We start from the raw sequence: 24,499 nt of genomic DNA, 5'->3' as shown, positions 1-24,499 counted from the left end.
GTGATGCACTACTTTGTTGCTTACTGTGGTCTTTGCTGTAGGCTCTGACATGAGGAAGCAAAGTTCAACCTCTACCAAGATGGCCACCTCCGCACAGTGACAAAATGCAGAACAAGGCATGGTAGGTCAATAATGGGAACGTCTTACTGTAATTTTAAAATCCCATTGGACACAGCTGAAAACAACTGTCACTTTTGTGAAAATAAGTTTTATGTTTTTGTTTTAGCTTCGTGAATTAAGCCTGTAATTTTTAGTTTTGTAAATACTCAGTTAGACAGACACTTTTCTGTCACAAGGGAGTCAGCTTTACATAACCCATGTGTTAGAAATCACATCTTTTAGACCTTTCCTGGTATTGGTGAAGTCAAAAAAGTTCTAATAAAATGAACCACTTTATTCCCTTGTTTGTCTTGCTTGACCATAAGATTTATCCTTATCTTTTTGATTAAGCACTTTGTGCAAAAAGCGTCAAGGTTTCTTCTTTGATGTCTGTTTATCTGTGCATAGCTGTACATTGTCACAATAAATCTTGTGGTTGAGCAAGGCAAACAAGGAAATGAAGCAATTTCATTTTACTGGCAATTTGTTGAAAAAACACTAAATTAATTGAAAATTGTTTTGTGGAGCTGTTAAATTTATTTAGCTTAGCAAGGGCTTTGCTAGGTTCTTAAAAGACCCAAGGCACACCTTATATTGCAGTGTTATTGGATTGCAAGCATACCATTGCAAAAATAGGGTGTTTGTTATCCCCAATAACATACCCTCTACCTCCTTTTCTGTCTTCCCTCTCTTGTCTCTAGTTCCCATCCCTGGTGCACTGTCAGGCATTTGTTCAATTGCAATTGTCAGACCCTTGGCTATTCCAAGCCTTAGAACCTGAGCTGGCAATAGGCTACCAAATGTTCCTTGCAATGTCACAGCTTCCACCACACCTTGTATTATGCACCCTAAGTATGAGAAAAGCTTGTACTTGGGAAAATCTTTCACTGGTATTAAACATATATCCACTTTGCATCCGATCTGTGTCTAATATAATCTATTTTACTGAAAAAATGATGATTACTGAACTCAAATATTAAACTATATCTAAATCCAAAAAATGTATGTATTGAAGCTTACTAGTCCGTTGCTTTTCTTTTTTTAGGCTTAATTTTTTTTTTATTTTCACCCGATTGCCAGCGAAACACTACTATGGGGGAACCCCTTGCCACCCTAGGTTGATCTCCTTATTTAGGCTCCAAATACCTCCTCATATCCATTACATGGTGAAGAGGAGTTTTGTAGCTCACAGAAAATAATTGTGATATCAGTTCAGAGCACAGATTACAAAGAAACTGGAAGAAAATGTAGGATAAATTGTATGTAAAGCCACATTTTTTGTGTTGTTTTAGATAGTGTAGGGAAACGTTAAAACCCCTTCAGGATGATTTTCGCTGTCTGTTTTCCACTACGTAATTTAACCTTCAGATCCTGGACTGAAGGAGTAAAATGGAGTGAGAGAAGATCTCCCCAAAGTCAATGGAATTCCAATGTTGAAGAGTTGTCACAGGACCAATTGTCACCATTGGAGTATTTATTATGGCTCTGTTGACAGCTCTAAACTTTTGGATTTTCCCTCATATTCTGTTTCCGTGATAACAGCCAAAGGGACAAACAGAGAGAGTGAATCTCTCCAGCAGGGACACAGCAATAAAAACAGAGAGTCTAACCTTTTCGACTCTATCCAAGGCTAAAAAAGTGCTTTAACATACATTTTAAGAGAGAAGTTAGAGTTGGTAACCTCAGTATTTTTTATGAAAGGTTTACTTTAAAGTGCCCATGGAGTGCAAAGCAACCGGTTAACTTAACTGCCCATCTTTTACAGCAGCACATACTCATTCTTTAATTTCCCTTCTGCTATGTTTGACCTTTTTGTGGTGAACAGATATGTCCAGTATTTTTGGTAAGGAAAACACATGACTTACTTCTTTTCCTCTCTTATGACAGAGCTGGAGCTTGGTATTGGCTGCACAGACATCCTGTCCTGTCACAGAACAAGTAGGTATGGAATTAGACATGCCCTTCAAGGGAAGCAGCCATGTTCAGTGAAATGCATTAAAGTGACTCTTCACCCTTTTGGCAATCTTCTCTCCTCCCCTTCCTATTCTTAGATAGTGTTTTTTTTTGTTGCTTTTTCTTTACCGTTTAAAAAAATATTGTTTGGGCCGCCACCCTTGCCGTTTAGGCAAATGACGTGCACTGTGCGCCTTTTATCTCCTGGGATATGCACGTCACATATCCTAGGAGGCATTGTCTCACCATTCAATAAAGGGGGGGGTCAAGCAGCCAGTCATTGGTAGGCTGACCAGCTGAACCCTGAAAATCCGGTGCCTACCAATGACATCCTACCTGAACATAGCGGCAAGAGGATGAGCAGAGGCAAAGAAAAATCTCAGTGGGAAAACACTGGATCCACTGGATGGCTGAGTATTTAATTTGTGTAAAAGACAACCCTAGGTAAGCAGGGGTTAAAAAAAAAAGGAGGAGGGAAGGGCTGAGTTTTCACTTTCAGCAGTGTACCATTTGCCTATGGATCTGATATACAGTATATGAAACAAAGCCGTATGCAGTCCACAGTGCAGTGTGCCTATTGCCTATGCAAATCTGTAGCATAACCAACAAAGCCACATACAGATCATAGTGGCGGTAGTGGAAAGCCTTCCTATGGCCTGATTGGACAGCTTTTGTCGCGTGTCCAAAAATGTAAGGTGTTGCCTTTATTCACAAGGATACATGGCCACATTCTATGGGGTTTGAATGCTGTTTAATGCACAACAAAAGATCTTCCACTAGAAACAAGTACTTTATATCTGGTATTGAGTCAGCTTCATTTACTCATCTTATGGATGGCTAAGATACACTATATTGCCAAAAGTATTGGACCACCCCTCCAAATCATTGGATTTAGGTGTTCCGATCACCTCCATGGCCACAGGTGTATAAAATCAAGCATCTAGGCATGCAGACTGCTTCAACAAACATTTGTGAAAGAATGGGTTGCTCTCAGGAGCTCAGTGAATTCAAGCGTGGTACCGTGATAGGTTGCCACCTGTGTAATAAGTCCATCCATGACATTTCCTTGCTACTAAATATTCCACGGTCAACTGTTAGTGGTATTATAACAAGGTGGAAGCAACTGGGAACAACAGCAACTCAGCCACCAAGGGGTAGGCTACGTAAAATGACAGAGTGGGGTCAACGCAAGCTAAAGTGCACAGTGTGCAGGAGTCACCAACTGTCTGCAGAGTCAATAGCTAAAGACCTCCAAACTTGGTGTGGCCTTAAGATTAGCACAACAACGATGTGTAGAGAGCTTCATGGAATGGGTTTCTATGTCTGAGCAGCTGCTGCCAAGCCTTACATCACCAAGTGCAATGCAAAGAGTTGGATACAGTGGTAAAACACACTGCCACTAGACTCTAGAGCAGTGGAGATGTGTTTTCTGGAGTGACGAATAACGCTTCTCTGTCTGGCAATCCGATGGACATGTCTGGGTTTGGCGGATGTCAAGAGAACGGTACTTGCCTGACTGCATTGTGCAAAGTGTACGGTTTGGTGAAGGGGGGATTATGGCCCTTTAGTTCCAGAGAAGGGAACTTTTAAGGCATCACCATACCAAGACATTTTGGACAATTTCATGCTCCCAACTTTGTGGGAACAGTTTGAGGATGGCCCCTTCCTGTTCCAACACGATTGTGCACTAGTGCACTAGTGCACAAACCAAGGTCCATAAAAACATGGTTTGGGGTGGAGGAACTTGACTGGTCTGCACAGAATCCTGACCTCAACCCGATAGAACACCTTTGGGATGAATAAGAACAGTGACTGCGAGCCAGGCCTTCTCGTCTGACATCAGTCCCTGACATCACAAATGCACTTCTGGAAGAATGGTCAAACATTCCCATAGACACACTCCTAAACCATGTGGACAGTCTTCACAGAAGAGCTGAAGCTGTTATAGCTGCAAAGGGTCATTATTGAACCCTATGGACTAAGACTGGGGTGCCATTAAAGTTCATGCAAAGGCAGGCGTCCCAATACTTTTGGCAATATAGTGTATATGCTATTCTACTTATACTGAAATGAACGGAACATTTGGGTATATTACACTGTCTGACACCAGATGTATGACATATGACATATCTGGTTGTGCTGATTGATATTCTTTATATTACATCTTACTATATGTTTCAACTGCCTTTCTTGAACTTTTCATGCCCCCTTTTTTGATCTCCGAGGTTTGGCTTTTTGCAAGGTGTTCTTCTACCTGGGTTAGGTTGAAGAATTACTGCAAGATGTGTCTCAGTCATGGCACCTGCTGATAGCTTTGCTAATGCAATCTTTGGGCATGCTACACCACCTGACAGCATATACTACACTGCACAATAAGGCTGGCCATACATTATACAATTATCTGGAGATTTTTGGTTTAGATTTACCAAAAACCATATAATAGGAGGACAAACCTAAACAACACTTTCAGTTGTATCCAATTAGGCAGGCCATTGCACTACACAGTTGAAGGTAAATGTAAAGGAAATTGGGCAGAAAATTGGAAGATAATTGTATAATGTATGGCCAGCCTAAGCCTGGCTGTGTTGATTGACATGCTTATAGTCCATGCTGTGTCATATGCTGCAACCACTTTGCTCAACAATGTTCAACATTCTGTGCATACTGCTTTGATCTTCTTTGATGAGCTTTGATGCTCCTTGTAATGTGGTTAATTTTTTTTTTTTGCTTGTGCTGCATGGATATACAGTATTGTTACAAGATATGTCTCAGTTTCCCACCACAGGAAAACGCCTTGCAGTTTCTGGTGCATGGGTGCTATGAAGAATTAATGGCACCCCACGCATCTGCTAAAAGCAGTGAGTTTTTGCTGCGGGTGTGGGAAAGCATTCAATTTACACACAGTCCTGCATATATGTGAACCCAGCCTAAGTGATATAGTTTTGGATGATTTCGTAATAAGTGTTAATCATCAATTGATGGGTAGTATGTATACATCTGTGTTTGTTTGATACATGATAGTTTTGTGATACATAGGTCTCAGATATTTGTGACAGCTTGGTCTACTTACCAACAAAATAAGGTCCTGCTTATGTAGAGTAATTTTTTTTTAACGAGGTTCTTTTTTGTAAGTGTTTTTGTGCAATGAATTAATACAATTTTCAATTTTGTGGTATGAATTAATACAATTTTCTATATATTTTATTTCTATTTTTTGAACATTATGCATTGTACACTCACTTCTGCATTCATATTGCATAGTATTACTTAGTAGGTGCTGAACCATTGTTACTGTGTTCTTAATTAAAAAATTAGTTAAGAATTTTAGATAGATAGATAGATAGATAGATAGATAGATAGATAGATAGATAGAAATATTTTTTTCACAACAGTGGTAGAGCATTAAAGTAGAAGTCCAGGCTTGAACTAACTAAGCTAAAACTTCTCCCACCCCACTTCTAACTCCTATGCTTATACTTATTCTCAGGGTGTTCCAGTCCACTCTCCCAGCAGTTGGCTTCAGGGGAGAGGGAGGACAATTGACAGTGGATGCCCCATAGTAAGTCTATGCATTCTATCCATTGTCAGAGCTCTCTCCTTTCCAAACACTGGTTGGAAGCCAACCACTGGGGAGATCACATGACCAGACTGGAGCCCTCCAAGAATAAGCATCTTCCTTTTACAGGGTAGTTAGTATAGGAGTTAGAAAGGGGGTGAGAGGATTTAAGCATAGTTTTGGCCTGGACTTCTACTTGAAGTGTTTTAAAAGTATTTTTTCTATAAGCTCTTGAAGGCAAATAAAGCAGAGCCATAATACGTTGAAAGCAATATTAAACCCTAAACCAAAAATGTATTATATTGTAGCTTACAATCATTAGATTTGGTGGCTGCACCAGTTATCTTTTCTTTGGCTTTTTTCCCTCTGTTTTCACCTTATGATCTGGCCAGTAACACACTTCTTGTATTAGTGAAACACCACTTTGGATGAATGAGCACAAGATACAGCAGACAGCAGCATTTTCAGTTTGGGAGGGATGGTAGTGTTAAATGTATTAGCAGATTTGAATACAAATAACACATTGAAGCCAAACTCCAGCTCTCATGTTATAATCAGTGACAGCAAATATTTTTTTTCCTTTTGGGATAAAGGTTTTACATGAATAAATAAAAGCTGATCATTTAAATCAACCCTGCCAGTGGTAAATGGATTGTCTCATCCGTTAGCTGATATATTCTTCTGGGGAACTCGAATTTCTAAAAACAGCAGAGTTGCTGGCTGAATTGCCAGATGAAAATAGAAGAAAGCCAAAAAATGAAATTCATACAGCCATTGCATCTAAGAATTGGTAAACTGCAATGTAGTAAATGTTTGTTTTTGGGTTTTATGCTGCTTTAAGGTAAAAAACCTTCTCTGAACAGGATCTCCCCAGCTCCCCTAAATACTTACCTGAGCCGGATCTTGTTCCATTGCTGGTAGCAAAAGCAGAGGTGCTATTCTCTCTCTCTCTTTACTTGACATGAAGGCAGCAGTGGGAGCAATTAGCTCCTGTTGCTGTGAATCACAGCCAGTGGGGAGAGAGCAGGGGGTGGGGTCATGCCACGTGCTGTATGTCTATAGACACACAGATCCTGGCTCGGAATCGAGAACACACAGGTGCTCTCATAGCAAGCTGCTTACTATGGGAACCTTTGGCAGGGGGGCAAGGAGCACCAGTGTGGGAACCCAGAAGAAGAGGATCCCAGCTGTTCTGTGCAAACCCATTTCACAGAGCAGGTAAGTATACCATTTTTTTTAAATTAACGCTTAATCACTTTAAGACTTAAGACCTGAATAGGTGTAACTATACAATGCAAACATGAAATCCACCGCAGATAACCACATACAGTACTGTAGGTATACCTCTTTGACCCAATGGAAAGAACAGCAATACATTTTTGCTATTTAAATAGAGTTTAAAAGCAGTATTAGTTTTTCCTTTAGATGCAGTATGCATATCCATATAGGCAACAGAGATAAATAGGAAGCTTGTCCCTGTTTAGTAACTGGCTGAGAATTATTGTCCCACTATCAGAACAAATGCAATCATTTTATATAAGCTTATTTACTATTTACTACAACGTTATACACCAGGCTAGAACCAGTAAAACAAGAAATTATTCTGTGTGGAAGAAGTGACCTTAGCTAAAGGGTGTTACTTTGAGTACCCACAGGCTCCAGTGATGGAAACCTATCCCTTTGAAACCCTATAAAGCAGTAAATGTGACATTCACTGAACAATCACCATATATTTACTAGTGAAATCATTTACTGCATTTACAAAACACATTCACTGGGGAGATTCACCAGATTAGATGTAGTATGAGGGTGCTTTTCTTTTTTTTCAATGGCCGTATTTTAATTATAAAAGCACACATTTTTCAACTAAATTCTAAGAGTTTGTATGTATTCTTGCAGGCAGAGTTAGTTACCTTCTGTCATATTGTACTGGAGGTATCTGCATTTACATGATTCTGTGTTGGACACAACTTGATCTATTTTAAAAGAAGAAATAAATCTGAATTTGCAGGTGACTGTTCCTCGTGAATGGGTTTTAATATTATAGTACCTGATTCCACAGTGAATATTTAGTGAATTTCACATTCAGTGCCTTATAAATATGCCTCTTACAATTTTTTTTGCTGAGACAAATAATAAAGATTTATTTAATTTTTTACATTTCCAAAATATCTTCTAGTGACATTTTGATATCAGTATACCTAAATTATAGGGAAATCATATTATATTTACATTTCAAATACTGTGTCCCTATTTGCCAATATTTGGTTAAAAAAAACTTATCCTTTTTGTTTCTTTTAGTTCCAGTTTTCCATAAAATATGTTATATATACAAATACTGTGTAATATTTAAATGTGGGAAGGGCCTTTTGGATGCAGCACATTTCAACATGGACCACTTAAACATGTGTTGGTGGCTGCCCATTTTCTCCACCATGACGAAAACTTCCATGATAAGTGGTAGCACGAAAGGTATATGAGTGGCCTCGCAGCGACCCATCCGGTTGGCTGGTTTGCAGTTTGTCTTTACAGCCAAAAAACAAGAGAAATCCATTTCTGTAGTTCTTATTCATCCATCCATAAAGGAGGGGGTTGGCAAAGGTAGAGCACATGGCAATAACATGAAATATGGAATAGAGAAGCTTGTACTCTTGAAAAACAAGGCCACAGTCCAGGTCTATAGCCACCTGAAAAACATGGAAGGGAAGCCAGCAGACTGCAAATACAACCACCATCATCACCAACATCTTAGTTGTGTTTTTTCTTCGTTGGTGTGTTTCACTTCTGGGTGTAGGGCTTATATGATTCTTTAGCTTCAGCCAGATCCTGATATAGCAGTAGCAGATTACCACCAAAGGCAGAATGTATTGCAGAAGAAGCATTGACACACTGTAGATGGCTGCATCCCTATTATTATTTGAGGGCCACTTCTCTGTACATACAGTTATTGTGAGATTGATGGTTGGTAAATCCTCATATCTATACTCTCGGAAGATAGCAAGGGGAATAGCAAAGATGGAAGCTGCCACCCATGTGATGGTGATAATCAAGAAACTAAACTTCTTGGAGATCCGACTACTGAGGTGGAAAACGATGCACCAGTATCTATCTAAAGCTATGACAATCAAAGTGAGAGTGGAGACATTCACACTCATAGCCTGGGCATAAGGAAACAGATGACAAAGTACTAAGCCAAATTTCCACTCATCCAGTAGTGTGTAGACCAGGGTAAAAGGCAGGCACAGACTGTCTACCATGAGATCTGCCACTGCCAAATTGGCTATGAAATAGTTTGTTACTGTCCTCATGTTTTTATATTTTACAATCATGTAAATGACCAAGGAATTTCCAACAAGGCCCAAGAGGATAATTAAGGAATATGCCATAATGAGAATCACCTGAACTCCCAGAATATTGGTGCTGTCCATCATGATGCTGGTCCCATGGAAAGACTGTATGGGGTTAACCGTATTCTTTGAATGCCACCCCTTTGAGCCAAGTACCTGTGTCATGTTGGTTTGCTTTAATGTTCCCATTTTTGCCAAAAACATCCCTTGGTTTCACCTAGAACTGAATGAAAAAATAGCGATCATTAAACAGATTATGGAAAGAAAACATTGTATTGCCCTTTGTCCCTACTACGACAGCAAAATGTTTATTGAATTTGGCACAAAAGTATGGTTATAAATGTAACATTCAATATTTGACACCATGGCTAATGGCTTTATTATGATGATGGAGCATGGTGTAGAATTTTTTGCACTATGATCACATATGGTAACATATCTGGTCACTGTTTGACTTTATTTTTCTGAACACCAACACAGTAGAACAGTTGATTCTTTCTGACAATTATGAGCAGATTACATCCTATATGACCACCATGATCACATTATGTAGGGCTAAAACTCTTTTTTCTATTTCTAATATTTTATGACCTTGAGAATCCATAGGAAGTGAGGAAAAATCTTTCCAGTGGTGTCACGATCCCACGGTCGCTGCCACCAATATGTAAGGATTGTGGTGTCAGACCCCAGACCTTCTCACCCAAACTCGTGACCGAAGGACCAGCCGATCTAAAACCGCAATGTGACGTGCGTAACAATGCCACACCCAGCTGCACCCTGCACAATGATTTTCCAGCTAACGGACCACAATCGATGTACCGGCAGCCTGAGCAATTGTTACTGGGTCAGGTTAATTACGCAATTAACCCTTCACACTGCCACCACCTCCTTTTTGTACAGGGAAAGAGGAAACTCGGCATTATCAGCTATAACACTATAATGATTGAAATAATCAACTGCATAACATGGTCATAACACAGGCCTGTTATACAGAGGGTTAAACAAACAGTAGCGTTCTCTTTAGAGGCAGGGATTCGTAAATTGCAAAACAGTTCAACACTTTCAGAAAGAAAGATTTATTACTAAAAGGTCAAACGGGTGCAATAAAAATATTTACAGAAAAAAGATGTAACTAAGATATATATATAAATATACAGAGAATAACAGCACAGAAAAGAGATATCAGAGAGAGGTGAAAGGGTTAAGGTACTTGCCAAAGTCCTGGGTTAGCAGATCCAAGTTTCAGAGCAAAAGGCAGGGGTCTTCCCAGGTGGTATTGATGTTAAAATGGGAGACATCTTCAACTTAACTTATCTTAGGCCTGACAGCCTGTTTTATAGTCCCCAGCAGGGGGAGGCTCTGCAGTTAAGGACCAATCTCCGCTTAGGGCGTGGAGAGATGGGTGGATGCCTCAACTAGAGCAAAAATCTCCCGTAACTCATATTTGGCCTATAACTTTTCCTATGCACAAGTGACATCCCACCCGCAGGTAGATTTATTATGCAGACAAGTCTGAGGATTGATTAGATATGAATTATGAAAGTGTATGCTAAACGGTTTTGCGAGATCTATTTTTCTGCTTTCCTGTGTGTCCGAGACAAGGCGAGTGACCCATCAAACTGTTCGCCTGCTCATCGTCCATCTGACTATATGCTCGGTTTTTATGTACGTCTCTCATATTCCAAGATATGAGACATAGGGGAAAATGGTTTTAACAGAGGTTATCTGATTCTGTCACCTAAGCTGAGTTAGGTTTTATTAAGTTGGAATCTCTCTCAACTCCTGAGAAAGCTTGCCTTATCTCTTCCGAGGTGTGATATGGGACAGCTCGTCCAGACAGCTAGGCACCTAGCTCAGAGATACCTTGGCGTGCCAGTGACCCACAACCAGCACACACACACATGCTGGCCAAATGTCTCCTCTCAGAGAGGGAGGGGGAGGGAAGAATAAGGGAGAAATGGATACTCTTAACAAAATGGAGTCTGCGTCCTTCACTGTGTGTTGCACACGTTTGCGACAAGTGGGGACACAGACAGTGGTAAAAACCTGAAAAATGAAGATAGAAGGCACTGAATCCAAGGGTGACTTAATCCCACAACATGAGTATAAACTATAATGAAAAGTACAAGGGCTCTGGTAGGCATCTCACAGGCATGAAGGGAGCTCTAGAGGGTTCATAGAATTTGACTGGTGCAGAAGACTGGTTGTTAAAGATGTTATCTTGTTGTAAAATGTCAAAAGGATAACCCAAAGTGGAAATTTTGTATGGTTTCAGGAATGAATAAGTTAAAAGTTATAACATTTAAAATCTAAAGACCAAAAGCAGGTTCCAGCAGCTAAAAGTAAAAGTCCTGATAAAATTGTGACAGAAGTTCTACCCTTCTCCACGCTAAAAGATTTGTTTTAGTTAGCCTTCTACTTATTGACTTGCTGTGCCCAAATACTGGGCCATTCAAATTGACTTCAGCATTTTCCCACCCACTCTCACTTTCCAGGCATTGAGGTAGCCAATCACGGTGATAAGTCAAAATAAGTGTATGAAGGTTGAACGGAGCAGGCAAGCTGCCTGATCAGAATGGCCTGGCATTTGGGTGTGTGCACTTGATAATTTTCTGCAGTTTTCTTGTTTTTTTAAGTGACAGAGTAATTAATACTAACAATAACAACGTAATTCAATCGTATTTGCTAAAATGCATTATTTAGTTTGCTACATTTTTTAAGGATGGATGAGGAAATGATTTGCAAATCAGAATGAGAACTGAAAATATTTGGCTCACTAGAATATATGTGTAATAATTTCTAATTAATATTTAAAATCATATTCACAAGTCCAAATTTAATTTTAAGCCCTACTTAAAGCTCTTAATTCAAAGCTTAGTTTTGGATGGACATTTCCTTTATTGTGTAACAGAAAATGCCTACAAGAGTAGCCGTATCAACCTATTAAGTAAGATCTCTTTTAGCTTTATTAGCAAAACATATAAATATTTTACTATAATGTGTGAACTGAGATCTACTTTTAATGAAAATTAAAAGACATCTACAGGGAACACGCCAAGATGTTTAATAGAAATATGTTAAATTAATTCACTGGCACAGCTTGTAAAAAAATCACAAATTACTTCAAAATTATCATTATAAATGTTTTCAAATACATGCAAAGTATAATCACAATTATCACAAAAGAAATAGGGATATTAAAGCTGAATGCCTTTGAAAACCAACAGAAAAAATACTTTGTAACTTTCTTGGCTCCACTATAAACTAGCAACACTGAATACTAATTTTTTTGCTAACAGTTTAACAAGTTTAATATACAACATTTCATCAAAAATCACCATAAATGATGTCACATAATTCCATGTCCATCCATATATAGAACAATATATGTTATATGAGGACCTCTGATAAGCCAAATCTGCTATTGTCCTGCTTAGGACAATATAGGCATATCTATTGCCTATAAATCCACTATTATTTCCATAAATTCAGATTATTCATCACATATACAGTATATTTGTCAGGAATGGACTTGCCAATGATGGTGAGACTCACCTGCCTTGTGGGCTGCAGTACCAGGGCTGGCCAGCGGGTGCTCTCAGCAACCAGAAGCTCACTCCTGCAGTCAGCCATCACCTGAGGCTGATTGCAGGAGGTGTATTTAAGGAATGGCCAGACCTGAGGTCAGTGCCTTGGTGTATGTTTCCCATGAGCCCCTGTACCTGCATCCTGTCTGCTTCCTGCCTGATTCCTGATTCTGCTTGATCCTGACCCTAAATGAACTCCGCCTGTCCTGACCTCGGCTATTCCTGACCACTCTCCAGCCTGCTCCTTTGGTACCTTGTCTGCATGATTGTTCCTGACCCGGCCCGTCTGACTATGCTCTGCCTACTCCTTTGTGTCTTGTCTGCCCGATGGTTCCTGACCCGGCCTGCCTGACCACTCCACCTCACCAGCCCTGACTGCTCTTATCTGTGTATATTCCGTTATCAGTTGGAGGTTTTGTTTTGTTATTTTGTGTGTTATATTTGTGTATAACCCTTAATAAATTATATTGTTACACCATACTTGAGCCTGCGTTTCCCTGTGTCAGTTCACGCATCTCTGGTCTTACCGGGAGCCCTGATAATATTTTTTAAATTCCATAGCCATGTAAATTTAGCTTTGTTCAGTCAGGAACTCAGGAGTGCTATACGGAATAATACAATATAAAACTTATATTTATGATAACACAATGTCAGTAAATCAAATGTTATTGTTGCCAATATCCCCCCACTGGAACACACATTCTATTGCATATGCCATATGTCATGACATCAAGCTAAAAGATCTCCCCAATGTGGGGTCTCAGGAGGAAACAGGCTGTAACCTACATGGATAAAGCACAATACATAACCATATTAGTGTCAAAATTCTCCCATAGACCAACAGAAGAATCTACCATATGGCATTCACCTGCAGTAATATCATTCAGTCTCCTTGAGTTTGCATAGGGCATTTATTTCTGCCAATGTCACACCACCCCTGCCCTTTTATTTTAATGGCTGGGGACTCCTGGCCATTAAATGAATAGGGCCAGGTGACATAATTGGTCACTGAGAAAGGGGGGGGGGGGTTGCCTATAGAGAGGGATGGTCTCCAGGCAGGAATGAGCTCTGTTGAGTGAATGGAGTGTAATGTCCTTAGTGTGCGGCTTTTCCTTTTATGTCCTAATAATCCTGTTGCTTTCTCCATAATGACTTCTCAAGACTAGAATTTTAAAGGGAATGTATAGTATTTCTGCACATATACATATATACAGTTATGCTGCTGCAGAAATATTGATACATTACGTTTTTCAGCAAATCCATCTCTGTTTTGAAAGTTGTGATTTTTATAACCACATAATTTATTGACCCAGGAATGAGCCATTTTAATTAACTGAGCAAATTAACTGGGATCCAGCAGCATAAAAATCCAAAATTAACACATATCTTGATCTCCCGAGTTTATAGGTAATTGCCTAGTGACCTGACCTGACCTGCGGTATTAAAACTAAGATAAAGGAGAACAATTGCTCAGGCATGGAAGAACCCGTGTGTCCCTCTTCAGAATGTGCAGGACCGTATGACCACTCTGATGCTTAATGAATACATGTCTAGTATCTGTAACAACTCCCAACAGACATTTTTTAAAATATGGGAGCTGTGGTTGACATATGCTTTTCCTACGCTCCCCCCGGCTTGTCTGGGTTTGTGATGTTGTTCGATATTGGCGTTCCCGGACCCCAGCTCATGGTCTTGTCTGCTTCTTCCTTTTCTACTCCTCTTTCCTTTCTATTTTTGTTGGTCTTTTATGAGGCAGTGGATAGCTGCCTTTGGTTTGAACTACTGTTCATGTTATATCACTGTTTTTGTAATTTATTTGCCATTGATAGCACCTGCGTGGGCTCACCTTTTGCTCTGTTGGTGTTAGAGCACTGTTTCTTTACTTTTTAATGTGCCATTGATAGCCTCTGCCTAGGCGTGTCTTGTTGCTCAAGTCTTGTTGAAATGTTTACTAAATTAATAAAAACCATTGAAATACAAAACTAAGATAAAGGAAGTTCTATTGAAGACCCTTTTGGTAGGAAATATCTGTAAGGATTAGTTTAGCAGGGACTAGTTAAATTTCATTGAGTGTGTCCCTGGTCGACAGAAGTTGATTGTTTGATCGACTTCTGTTGAATAAGACTGCTGTCAGAATTCAATGTCCCAATTGGGGAATTCCTCCACCCAACTTATTTGTCAGGATGGAGGAATCTGTTGGCTGAGCAAAAAAGAAAAACCTGCCTATGGCCACCTCTACAAGGTTTTCACCCTTCGGGTTCCTGCACTGTATGTGTTTTATTTACCGTCCACAAGGACCCGGTTCATTAATTGAGTTGTCCTATCTTATTGGGACTGATTTTTGGTATTGATATTCATCCCTTTTGCTACTCTTTTTGAACTGTTTACTAGCTCCCCTAGTTCTTACTACTACAGCATACATCAAAGATACTGGTGATTTTTTTATGTCAATTGATACAGTTACAGACATTGCTGAAAAGAGATTATTGGTAACCTGGGACATTAATAGTCTATACACACCCATTAAACACAAAAAAGACATCTGTGCAGTCCTTTATATACTATGTTTTGTAACCACCGAGTGGCAGCCATGGGTACTTGTAGTGAAATTTGTGCCATGTCCTAACAAGTTGTAGACACGAAAAAAGGAAAATATACATGGGCTTTGTAGGCACATATGTGACATGAAAATAGGTTGCAAATTATATAATTTATTTAGAATATTATAAAAACATTCATACATAATCCAAAAACCAATACTTCTGTAGAATCACAGATAATGGTTCTTGCATTTTACACTTTGACACGGCCAAGCCGAGTGACTTCACATGCCATCTAGTGGCGGTGGAGAGTGCTTGGGATGAAATGATATTGGGACGACCCCCATGACAGCACATTCACATATGGCAGAAAAGTTTACTGGTAAATATTCCATAATGGGACCTTTGCAGAGGCTCCAGCTTCCAATATATAGACGTTTCTAACTTTTATTTTTTGCTATTTATACAATATTGTGAAACTTACGGCCATAAGTTACACTGCTGGGTTGAGCAGATAAATAGCAGTATGGATACATATGGGAGAATATTTTTCATGGAAGATAAGGGGTGTGGCCTGCTCTTTTGTGTGATATCAGACGACAGGTAAAATCCTCTTTTATTAATAAACAGAAATGATCTAGGATCCCTAAATATATAATTATATAATAATTATAATCGTAATATGATAATTTGTTTCCATTGAATTCCCGTTTAAATTAGGGTATTTGTCCTTGGATTATCTTCATTATTTAATTGTTTTCCCTGGGAAGGTGTTGGACGAACTTGGTCGGTATCCACCGAATAATCTGCGTCGCCTGACCCACCACTACAATATTCTTCTATTGAGGCTAGCTTCCCAGCAATCCAACATAGGTTTTTAATATACTGTATCTAACATCACATTTTTTTCTGTTTTCTATAACGTTCCTTAGTATATTTTATTATATCAACCAGGTCCTTACAATTTGTTATTTTGTTCCTCATATTCTTATCAAATTCTCCCATCCTCTCCCTGCTTCAGCTCCTTATGTGCCCCCAGATCCACACATCGACCTGCCTGGTCACCGATCCTAGGGTTTCCTTTGTTCAAATATGTTGCTTTGAGCTTTCACTTAAGTTTGCAGTAAGTCATGTATACCTCTATGTTTATACCGATGGCAAAACTGTCAGTTGTATACATGTTTCTCACTATGCTTACTATGCCTTCATGTAGACAATATCTCCTGAAGAAGCGACAGTTGGTCGCAAAACATGTAGAGCACTGAATCTCTGGTGAATAGGAGCACCCCGATAGTTGGAAGGCTGTGCCATGGTCTAGAGTTGTTATGCCCTTCCCACTACAGATTATTGTACACATCCACTGTGATGGGGTTGATTCAAACCCAACACACCATTATCTGTGATTCTACAGACGTATTGGTTTTTGGTTTTTGTATTATGTATGAATGTTTTTATGATATTCTAAATAAATTATATAATTTGTAGCCTATTTTCATGTCGCATATGTGCCTATGAAGTCCATATATATTGTCCCTTTTTTTTATGCAGTCCTTTATCTTATGAGGGCTAGTGAACATTTTACACAAGAACAACTACTTCGTATGACAGAATGTGTTCTACTTGCAGTGCAGGGGGTGGGAAAGGGATCCAAATTTGCCCCATCCTTTGCAAGGGCCTTCATGGACCATAAGTTAATTCTATTCCAATGTAGCCTTAGCCAGGCATTGTTACATTGATGATGCTTTTGATAGCAGCAAAAACATGTTCCATTGTCTCTATAAAGTATAAATTCAACAAATATACATAAAATCACAGTTATTGTGTAACAATCCATCTACTATATCAAACACATAGTAATATCTAATCAGTATGAACCACAGTGCTCAGTATTCATCAGTGATAAAACAGAGTCTATCCACATGTAAAAAACATGCTTCGGGTGTGTGATATCTCAATACAAAATAATCCATCCAGTGCTTCTCCATCTGCACACAAAACCGCTTATTACAGCAAAAAAACTCATCTTCACAGAGGACATACAAAGCTTTAGCATAAATTCTGAATTGATGGCTAGATTAGACTATTTCCATTTTCAAGATGCTAATATAGGTTTCCAAAAGTAATATTCAGGAGGAAACACAGAACAAAACTCCATAATGTAGTATTATGGACATCATTTTTTGCAAGAAATATTGGTACTCACAAAAAGATTCATGCAACATAACACAGAAAATGCTCCGCTTTCTTGGCAGGTGTACTGACATCACCAGCAGGTATACAGACATCTAATGACATAATATTGTGAACAGGGTGGAGCACAGCGGTGACAAAGCATGGATCCATTGATTGGATAAAGGAGAAGCAGGAACATGTACACAAAGCAAATTCCTCTCCACAAATCCACACAATAGTACTAGTGACATCACCAAATCTTACTTAAAATCTCCTGAGACTAACAATTACAAGCAACAGTGCCCTAGGTAATCTCACACTGCAGCTATACAGCTATAAAGCTGTAGACTGCTCTTTTTCATGGGGAATACAAGAAACATTAGCAGATTTTCAGAATAATACTTGGCCATACACTGATAAAAATTTGGCTGGTTTAGTAGAAACCAGACAAGTTTTAGTCAGTGTGTGAGCTATTCCACTCATTTGATTGACTTCTGTTGAAGGAATATGTTGGAAACTTTTGCTCAAGCAGTGGCTACATCCCAATCAGTGCAGCTACTGATCAGTGTATTCTGACATCTGGTGCCTCTATCAGAATATGATGTCCTGGCAGAAGGATTCCTCCGTCCACGTTGTTTGTGTCAATGGTGGAGACTGTTCGTCTTTTTTAGTTCAGTTTGCTGGCTGAACAAAAAAAAAAAAACTATGCATGGCCAGGTTTAAGTTCAATTGACATTTCTAGATGTTCCCAATAATACAACAAATCTTCACTTTTTCAGATCCAATTTAATATTAGTAGGTGCGAGATACATTTCTAGAGCTGTTATAGGTTTTCCTGCATTTCACTCTCATTTTCACTTTCAATAGAATTGTTACCTACGTGCTATTTTAGCAAACAACACCTACTATGAGCAATTAAGAGAGAACAGTTGTAGCTGAATCACCCAAGTATCTCATGGGAATATTGGAACTCCAGCCTTCTGGCTTAGTATGCATAAAATTGCATTCTTTTCATGCTTTCTTCAAAGACATATAGCAGTTTAACAATTTTAAAATATTTACATGGGCAAAATGATTAAATAAATATAAAATCCAATTAATAAATATAAAAAAAATAAGATCCAATTTAAAAGAAATATGGCATGCACATTTAATGTAACACACAAAATATAGATATGCTACTAATGTAAATAATTATTTTTAACAATGACATCTAAATTTGTGAATCTATCTGTCATCATTTTTAAATTAGTCCTGGAAACCATTATATCAGAAGGAACACAGGAATTCAGCCATGGATGTCGGTGTTGTATTAATGGATATGTCATATTTTATTAGATATCAAGGATATCTGCAAAGGTGATAGTAGTTGCTAGTGTTCAACTATCTAGTGCAGCAATGGGCAAACTACGGCCCGCGGGCCGTATACGGCCCGGCGGACCTTTTAATCCGGCCCGCGGAGCTAGGCTCCTCTCACAGTCCGCCCTGAAGACCGGTGAAGCATGAAAATCTGTCTCCTATGAGGATCTGTCCCCCCCTCGACGCATCTGCGCATGTGCCGGAGATCGCCGATCGGCTGCTAATGCCTGAAACTGGCACATGCGCAGATACGTCGAGGGGGACAGATCCTCATAGGAGACAGGTTTTCATGCTACACCGAAACGGCGAGAGGAACGCGCGGAGCAAAGGTAAGTGAATTGACACAGGTGGGACTTGGGGACTTAATATGGGGGATGAATTAATATGGGGAATGAATTACTATGGGGGGATGAATTCATATGGGGAATGAATTACTATAGGGGGGATGAATTACTATATGGGGGATGAATTACTATGGGGGATGAATTACTATATGGGGGATGAATTACTATGGGGGATGAATTACTATAGGGGGGATGAATTACTATGGGGGATGAATTACTATGGGGGATGAATTACTATATGGGGGATGAATTACTATGGGGGATGAATTACTATATGGGGGATGAATTACTATATGGGGGATGAATTACTATGGGGGATGAATTACTATATGGGGATGAATTACTATATGGGGGATGAATTACTATATGGGGATGAATTACTATATGGGGGATGAATTACTATATGGGGGATTAATTACTATGCTTACTATGGGGGAATATTACTATACTTACTATGGATAACACATACACATAATTCATCTACTCTTGGTCCGGCCCCCGGGTCCAATATATGAACCCATTGCGGCCCTCAAGTCAAAAAGTTTGCCCACCCCTGATCTAGTGTCACTTCCCTCTTATCTCATTTTGCTGGCACAAAGAAAACATCAAATGTTGTGGTGGACTTGTAATTGGAAAGCAACAGTTCATCCATTTTTCTGTCAGGACACCATTTTAGAAGAGTATGACAACCTGTTGCCTTACTCTTCTAGCAGTTTGGCTCTACTTGTGTGGACACAGAGTAGGAAATTAAATGAAAGTCCTGTTAAATTGATGCCAGGAAGGTATTTGATCTTTGAGGATGAAGTCCCTAAGTACCTGGGATTAGGTGACGATATACTTGCCTGGATATCCGATTTATATAGCAACCCATCTGCCTGGGTAGAACCAAAAATTGTCTTTCAGTGGTAATGGAGATTACTAATGGCATCAAATAGGGGTGTCCCCTTTTTTCTTTATCACTTAGCCATTTATCTCCTTGCCCAATATCATGGCAGAACTGGATAGACTCCAGGAACTCCTAATTTCAAGATAAATCTAGGCAAATCAGAGATTCTGCCCACTGTGATTCCTGATGCAGATAGAAGGAATCTGGAGAGCTCTTTCCCCTTTCAGTGGCAGCCTTACTTTATCACTTATTTGGGTATTTCTTTAACAGCTAAGATGGAAGATTTATACTCAGTAAACTTTCCTACCCTTCTTCGAAGGGTTCAGAAAGGTGTGGAGGATTGGAACCAGGACCTTTAACCTAGTTAAAAAGGATCGATATCCTTAAAATGGCTGCACTTTTATATTCCAGTTTCTATCCCCAAGATGTACTTTTTTAAGATCTGCATTATGTTTATTATGTTTTTATGGTGGGGCAGGGGTGGGACCTAGACTATCTTCTTTACTACTGCTGGAGGTTTAGGCCTCACTGATAAGTTCTAGATCCCTTTCAAGAAAATGCTAGCAGGCATCTCAGGTTCTTTTTGAATATGCCTTGCCCTTATTGCCACGTACAGGTTTGGGATCAAATGAAAAGGATGGATCCTAGGCAGCATTTCCATCTCTTTTGATACCTCTAAGGGGGTTCTTGACATTTGCTCCTGGGGAATATTTACCCTTTTTAAAGGATGAGGGAACACAGTGGAGTTAAGTGTTCACAGTTTGACGAGGGTTTCCCTTTTCTTTAGCTCACTGCACTGGGAATAGGGCCCTTCACCTATAAACTCTTGGAAATATACCAAACTGCTTAATTTTCACCACAGCTGGGGTAACTATTTAGGTCATGTATAGACCTATCCACTTTTGAGTTTTTGTGTAAAAAGTGTGACTTCTCTTTTGCCCCTCTCAGACATCTATATGTTGCTTTTGGGGGAAGATTTTCATATTACTGTATATTATGTATTGCCAATGCCATGGTGCAAAGTGTTGCAGATGAGACATGTGTATACCCCTCTCCTCTGGCATTGCAGCTTAAGTAGGAGCTGTTGGAGGGAGGTAAAAAAGAAAAAAATTTCCAAATCACCCCAAAGATATTTTAAAGTGCAGAGAGACACAAATTATGTCTTAATCAATGAGTGAGACTCCCAACAGTCTCTGAAGAAAAACAGAAAAGGAAAAAACCTGATCTTTGAAAGTGTTGAGAATCAACTGGTCCACACCCTTCGGTCTCATCAGCACTTTGTCCCTTTTCTTGCATAATAAGGCTGCCACCTCAGTTACTTTCATCAAACAAAGCAGCAGTGTACAGCAAACAAAAGGCTGGTCCAAAAAAATAGATAACCAGTATTAGGTGAATGATGCAATTTGAGCACCCAAAATTAAAAAAATGTCCTAAAACCATGAAATAAATACCCAAAAACCCTACAAAGAAATGAAAAGCCAGAAATACCAAGGTTGAAACAACAGCCCAGGTTTTCTAAATTGAAGCCTTGCTGTAAACAAAATCAGAATAACCTGAAATCAAGGCCTTACCAACATAAAATAATAACAATAAACTCCCAAAACACAAAATACCCCCCCCCCCAAAAAAAAAAACAAGCCATTTTGTTTGTGGTTTTTTTTTTCAAGGGAAGCAAAAACAAAAATTGTGACACCGTCTTGTTGGTGAGAGTATGAAGGGAATGTCTCTAATTTGTTTAAAGAGGTGGTTTCTGAACTGAAGAGCTAGCCAGATTCAAATTTCATTGACGAACAAACAGGGGCAGCAAAAGCAGAGACTCCCTGTACAAAGGTCAAAGCTTAAAAGAGAAGTGCGAGAATGAAAATAACAAAGATACATACTCACCTAGATGGTTGCAGCATCGAGCTGATGCTGCAGCTGTCCCCCGTTGGCTCTACATTGAGAACTGAGCAATCAAAGACCGCTGATCACTCAGTTCTTCGTTCCTTTCTGAGCACAGATCAGTAACTGGCAGTTGCTGACTCTGAGCTCTGCCCCTCCAGCGCTCACTGAAACACGGGGCTGGGGAGGGGGTGGGAGTGGCTGACTCAGGTTCTTAGCGGTACCTATACTTCTGAGACAAGATGGAAAATGAAGAAACCTGACCTGTGCTGTGAACCAAACGCTGGTTCACACCCAGCCATTTTCCCACCTGCCAACTCTAAATTGTGGTGGTTTTTTTTACAGATTTACATTCTAATACACAGCTGCTGATGCCTTGCAGCATTCTTACAGCCAACCTCTTTAATTCCTTACCAATATGTGTAACTCTAGATGGTTCTCTGGCAGCTGTAGTCCCAAGCCAGCATAGCGAACTATTGAGTGATTGAATTTATCACTATTCACCAGAATTTAAATATTGGTTTTGAGTGGACTGGAACTTTATTGTTCTTATAATCTCTTGACAATGTACTTTGGAATTCCATATACTGTATCGCATTGTAAAAATAGCACAACTCATAAATCAACATTGTACTATCCTTAAGGATCTTTTATCCTCCCCTATTCTAAAAGAAATCCACATTTCAGCTGCTTAGGATTAATGATTTTGCTCTGCACTAAGCAGTCTCTATACAACATGCTGAACTGCAGGTCATTTTCAATGGCAGAAATAACTAGGTTATTATCTGCCACCAATAGGCTTTTGTTTAACTAGTGTTATCGCCAAGATCTTTAATTATGGAGGGGAAATGGAAAAAGGGTCTTCATGCAACTAAGGCTTAAAACCATGACTGACTTTCCAGCCACAAAACAGAAATATCTGAATATTTTACAAATATACTTTAATGCTGCAATTTTCTCTACATTTTTCAATGTTTTTGCTGTTGATTTTACTCATGAAAGTGCTTTATCATTTATTAGGATATTGTTTCTGAGATGTGCCATATTCAATATTGTGGCATACTACATGAGATGGTCCAAAAGAATGAGCAGTCATTGCTTCTGCAAGACCCTTTTATTGAAGCATATGCAAATGACATAGGCAAACACAAGCTCATGTTCCTGTTTGCTCTACTGATTGAATCATTATCAGTAGAGCATCAGTTTTGCTACTGTCATAAAAACATTTTCTGGTGGCGATTTGTCGCACCAAATCCAATGATGTTAAAGCTACAGCAACTTAAAAACACTAGTCTATTCATTTACAGTATGTACAAACTGAAGAACCTATGACTTTCTCCTTTTCATGTTGCTCAGTTTTTGAGTTCTGAAATGGTTAGGATGTACACACAATAATGCAATGTCCTTCACTGATGGTAAACATACCCTATTTTTCTAGAGTACGATGTATGATTGGGGAAAATGATCACACCTCACAAAGACAAAAATCAGAGTTCTCATATTATATGGACTCTTACCATTAACTGTTCCCCATACAGGCAAGGTCGAAAAACAGACTTAAATGGACCTTGTCATGAAAATTCAATTCAAATGCATGGGGCAGCACAGTGGCTAAATGCTGACTGCATTGTGCTAAGTGTAAAGTTTGGTGGAAGAGGGATTATGGTGTGGGGTTGTTTTTCAGGGGTTGGGCTTGGCCCTTTAATTCCAGTGAAGGGAGCTCTTAAGGAGTCATCATAACAAGACATTTTGGACAATTTTATGCTCCCAACTTTGTGGGAACAGTTTGGGGATGGCCCCTTCTTGTTCCAACATGACTGCGCACCAGTGCAGAAAGCAAGGTCCATATAGACATGAATGAGCGAGTTTGGGGTGGAGGGCTTTGACTGGCCTGCACCTCAACCTGATAAAACAGCTTTGGGATGAATTAAAGTAGAGACTGCAATCCAGGCCTTCTAATCCGACATCAGTGCCTGACCTTACAAATGAGCTTCTGGAAGAACTGTCAAGGCAAGCGTCCCAATACTTTTGGCAATAAATTGTATATATACAGTATACTATACAGTATATTTGAAAATTGATCAATCCTGATATACTGATGGTCTATCTAATTTCCTGATGCCCTAAAATGTTAGGACATTGCAAATACTCCCAGAATACCCTTATTTGGAAATTAGACAGGCCAAGGCATTTAGTAAGAGGCATGGAGAGTTTTTTGATGTTTTTGACTCATCAGAGCAATACAGTGACACCATATGGACACTGTGCTACCCTGGGGGGGATCAGGGATTTTCTTTTCTTACACTGTTATTACTTATAATAGTGAAGATCATTGTTAAAAGCAATAGTTTTAACTGTCATGAACGGCTAATCACATGGTACAGGATGCCAGGTACCATGTGATAGCTGTGGGGCCAATCACAACATCACAATAAAAAGCAAGCTGTCATGAATGGAAGACATTCATGACAGTTTTGCTTACATGTAATCATGTGATCACTGTGATTAGTCATATTGCTCACATGGTACCCCGGCTGCTCACAGAGGCCAGGTACCGAGCTCCGTGATCTGGTGGACACAGTGGTCATGGAGTTGTGCCACTGACTGCATCAGGGTGCGCGCCAGTGCGCATGTGCTGAGCGCTGTACTAGTATGTCGCCTAACCTGGAACTACCACAGTACCGCAGTAAAAGTAGTGGATGGGCAGCAAGTGGTTAAAAACACTGAACTACTTCATAGGTTAATAATAACAGTTTTGTGCTTCTTGTACTGATT

The 24,499-nt window shown here is 39.4% G+C and overlaps 1 protein-coding gene across 1 annotated transcript in view; it reads right to left on the bottom strand.

Moving 5' to 3' along the window:
- Positions 1-5,399: 5,399 nt before the first annotated feature.
- The window catches only part of LOC149468363 (neuropeptide Y receptor type 2-like), a 90,057-nt gene continuing 70,957 nt past the window's right edge, over positions 5,400-24,499 (bottom strand). The window contains exon 2 of the mRNA XM_089670246.1: positions 5,400-9,178. Coding sequence (XP_089526372.1) covers positions 8,008-9,159 — 1,152 coding nt within the window. The 5' untranslated portion in view covers positions 9,160-9,178 and the 3' untranslated portion in view covers positions 5,400-8,007. The remainder of the gene's footprint in view (positions 9,179-24,499) is intronic.

The sequence above is a fragment of the Staurois parvus genome, unplaced genomic scaffold (assembly GCF_062004578.1).
Source record: "Staurois parvus isolate SC_StPar_1 unplaced genomic scaffold, SC_StPar_1.0 ptg000088l, whole genome shotgun sequence".
In the NCBI taxonomy this organism is placed as follows: Eukaryota; Metazoa; Chordata; class Amphibia; order Anura; family Ranidae; genus Staurois; species Staurois parvus.
Note: the sequence above shows the minus strand (reverse complement) of the source record. Positions and strands in the feature narration are given on the sequence as shown.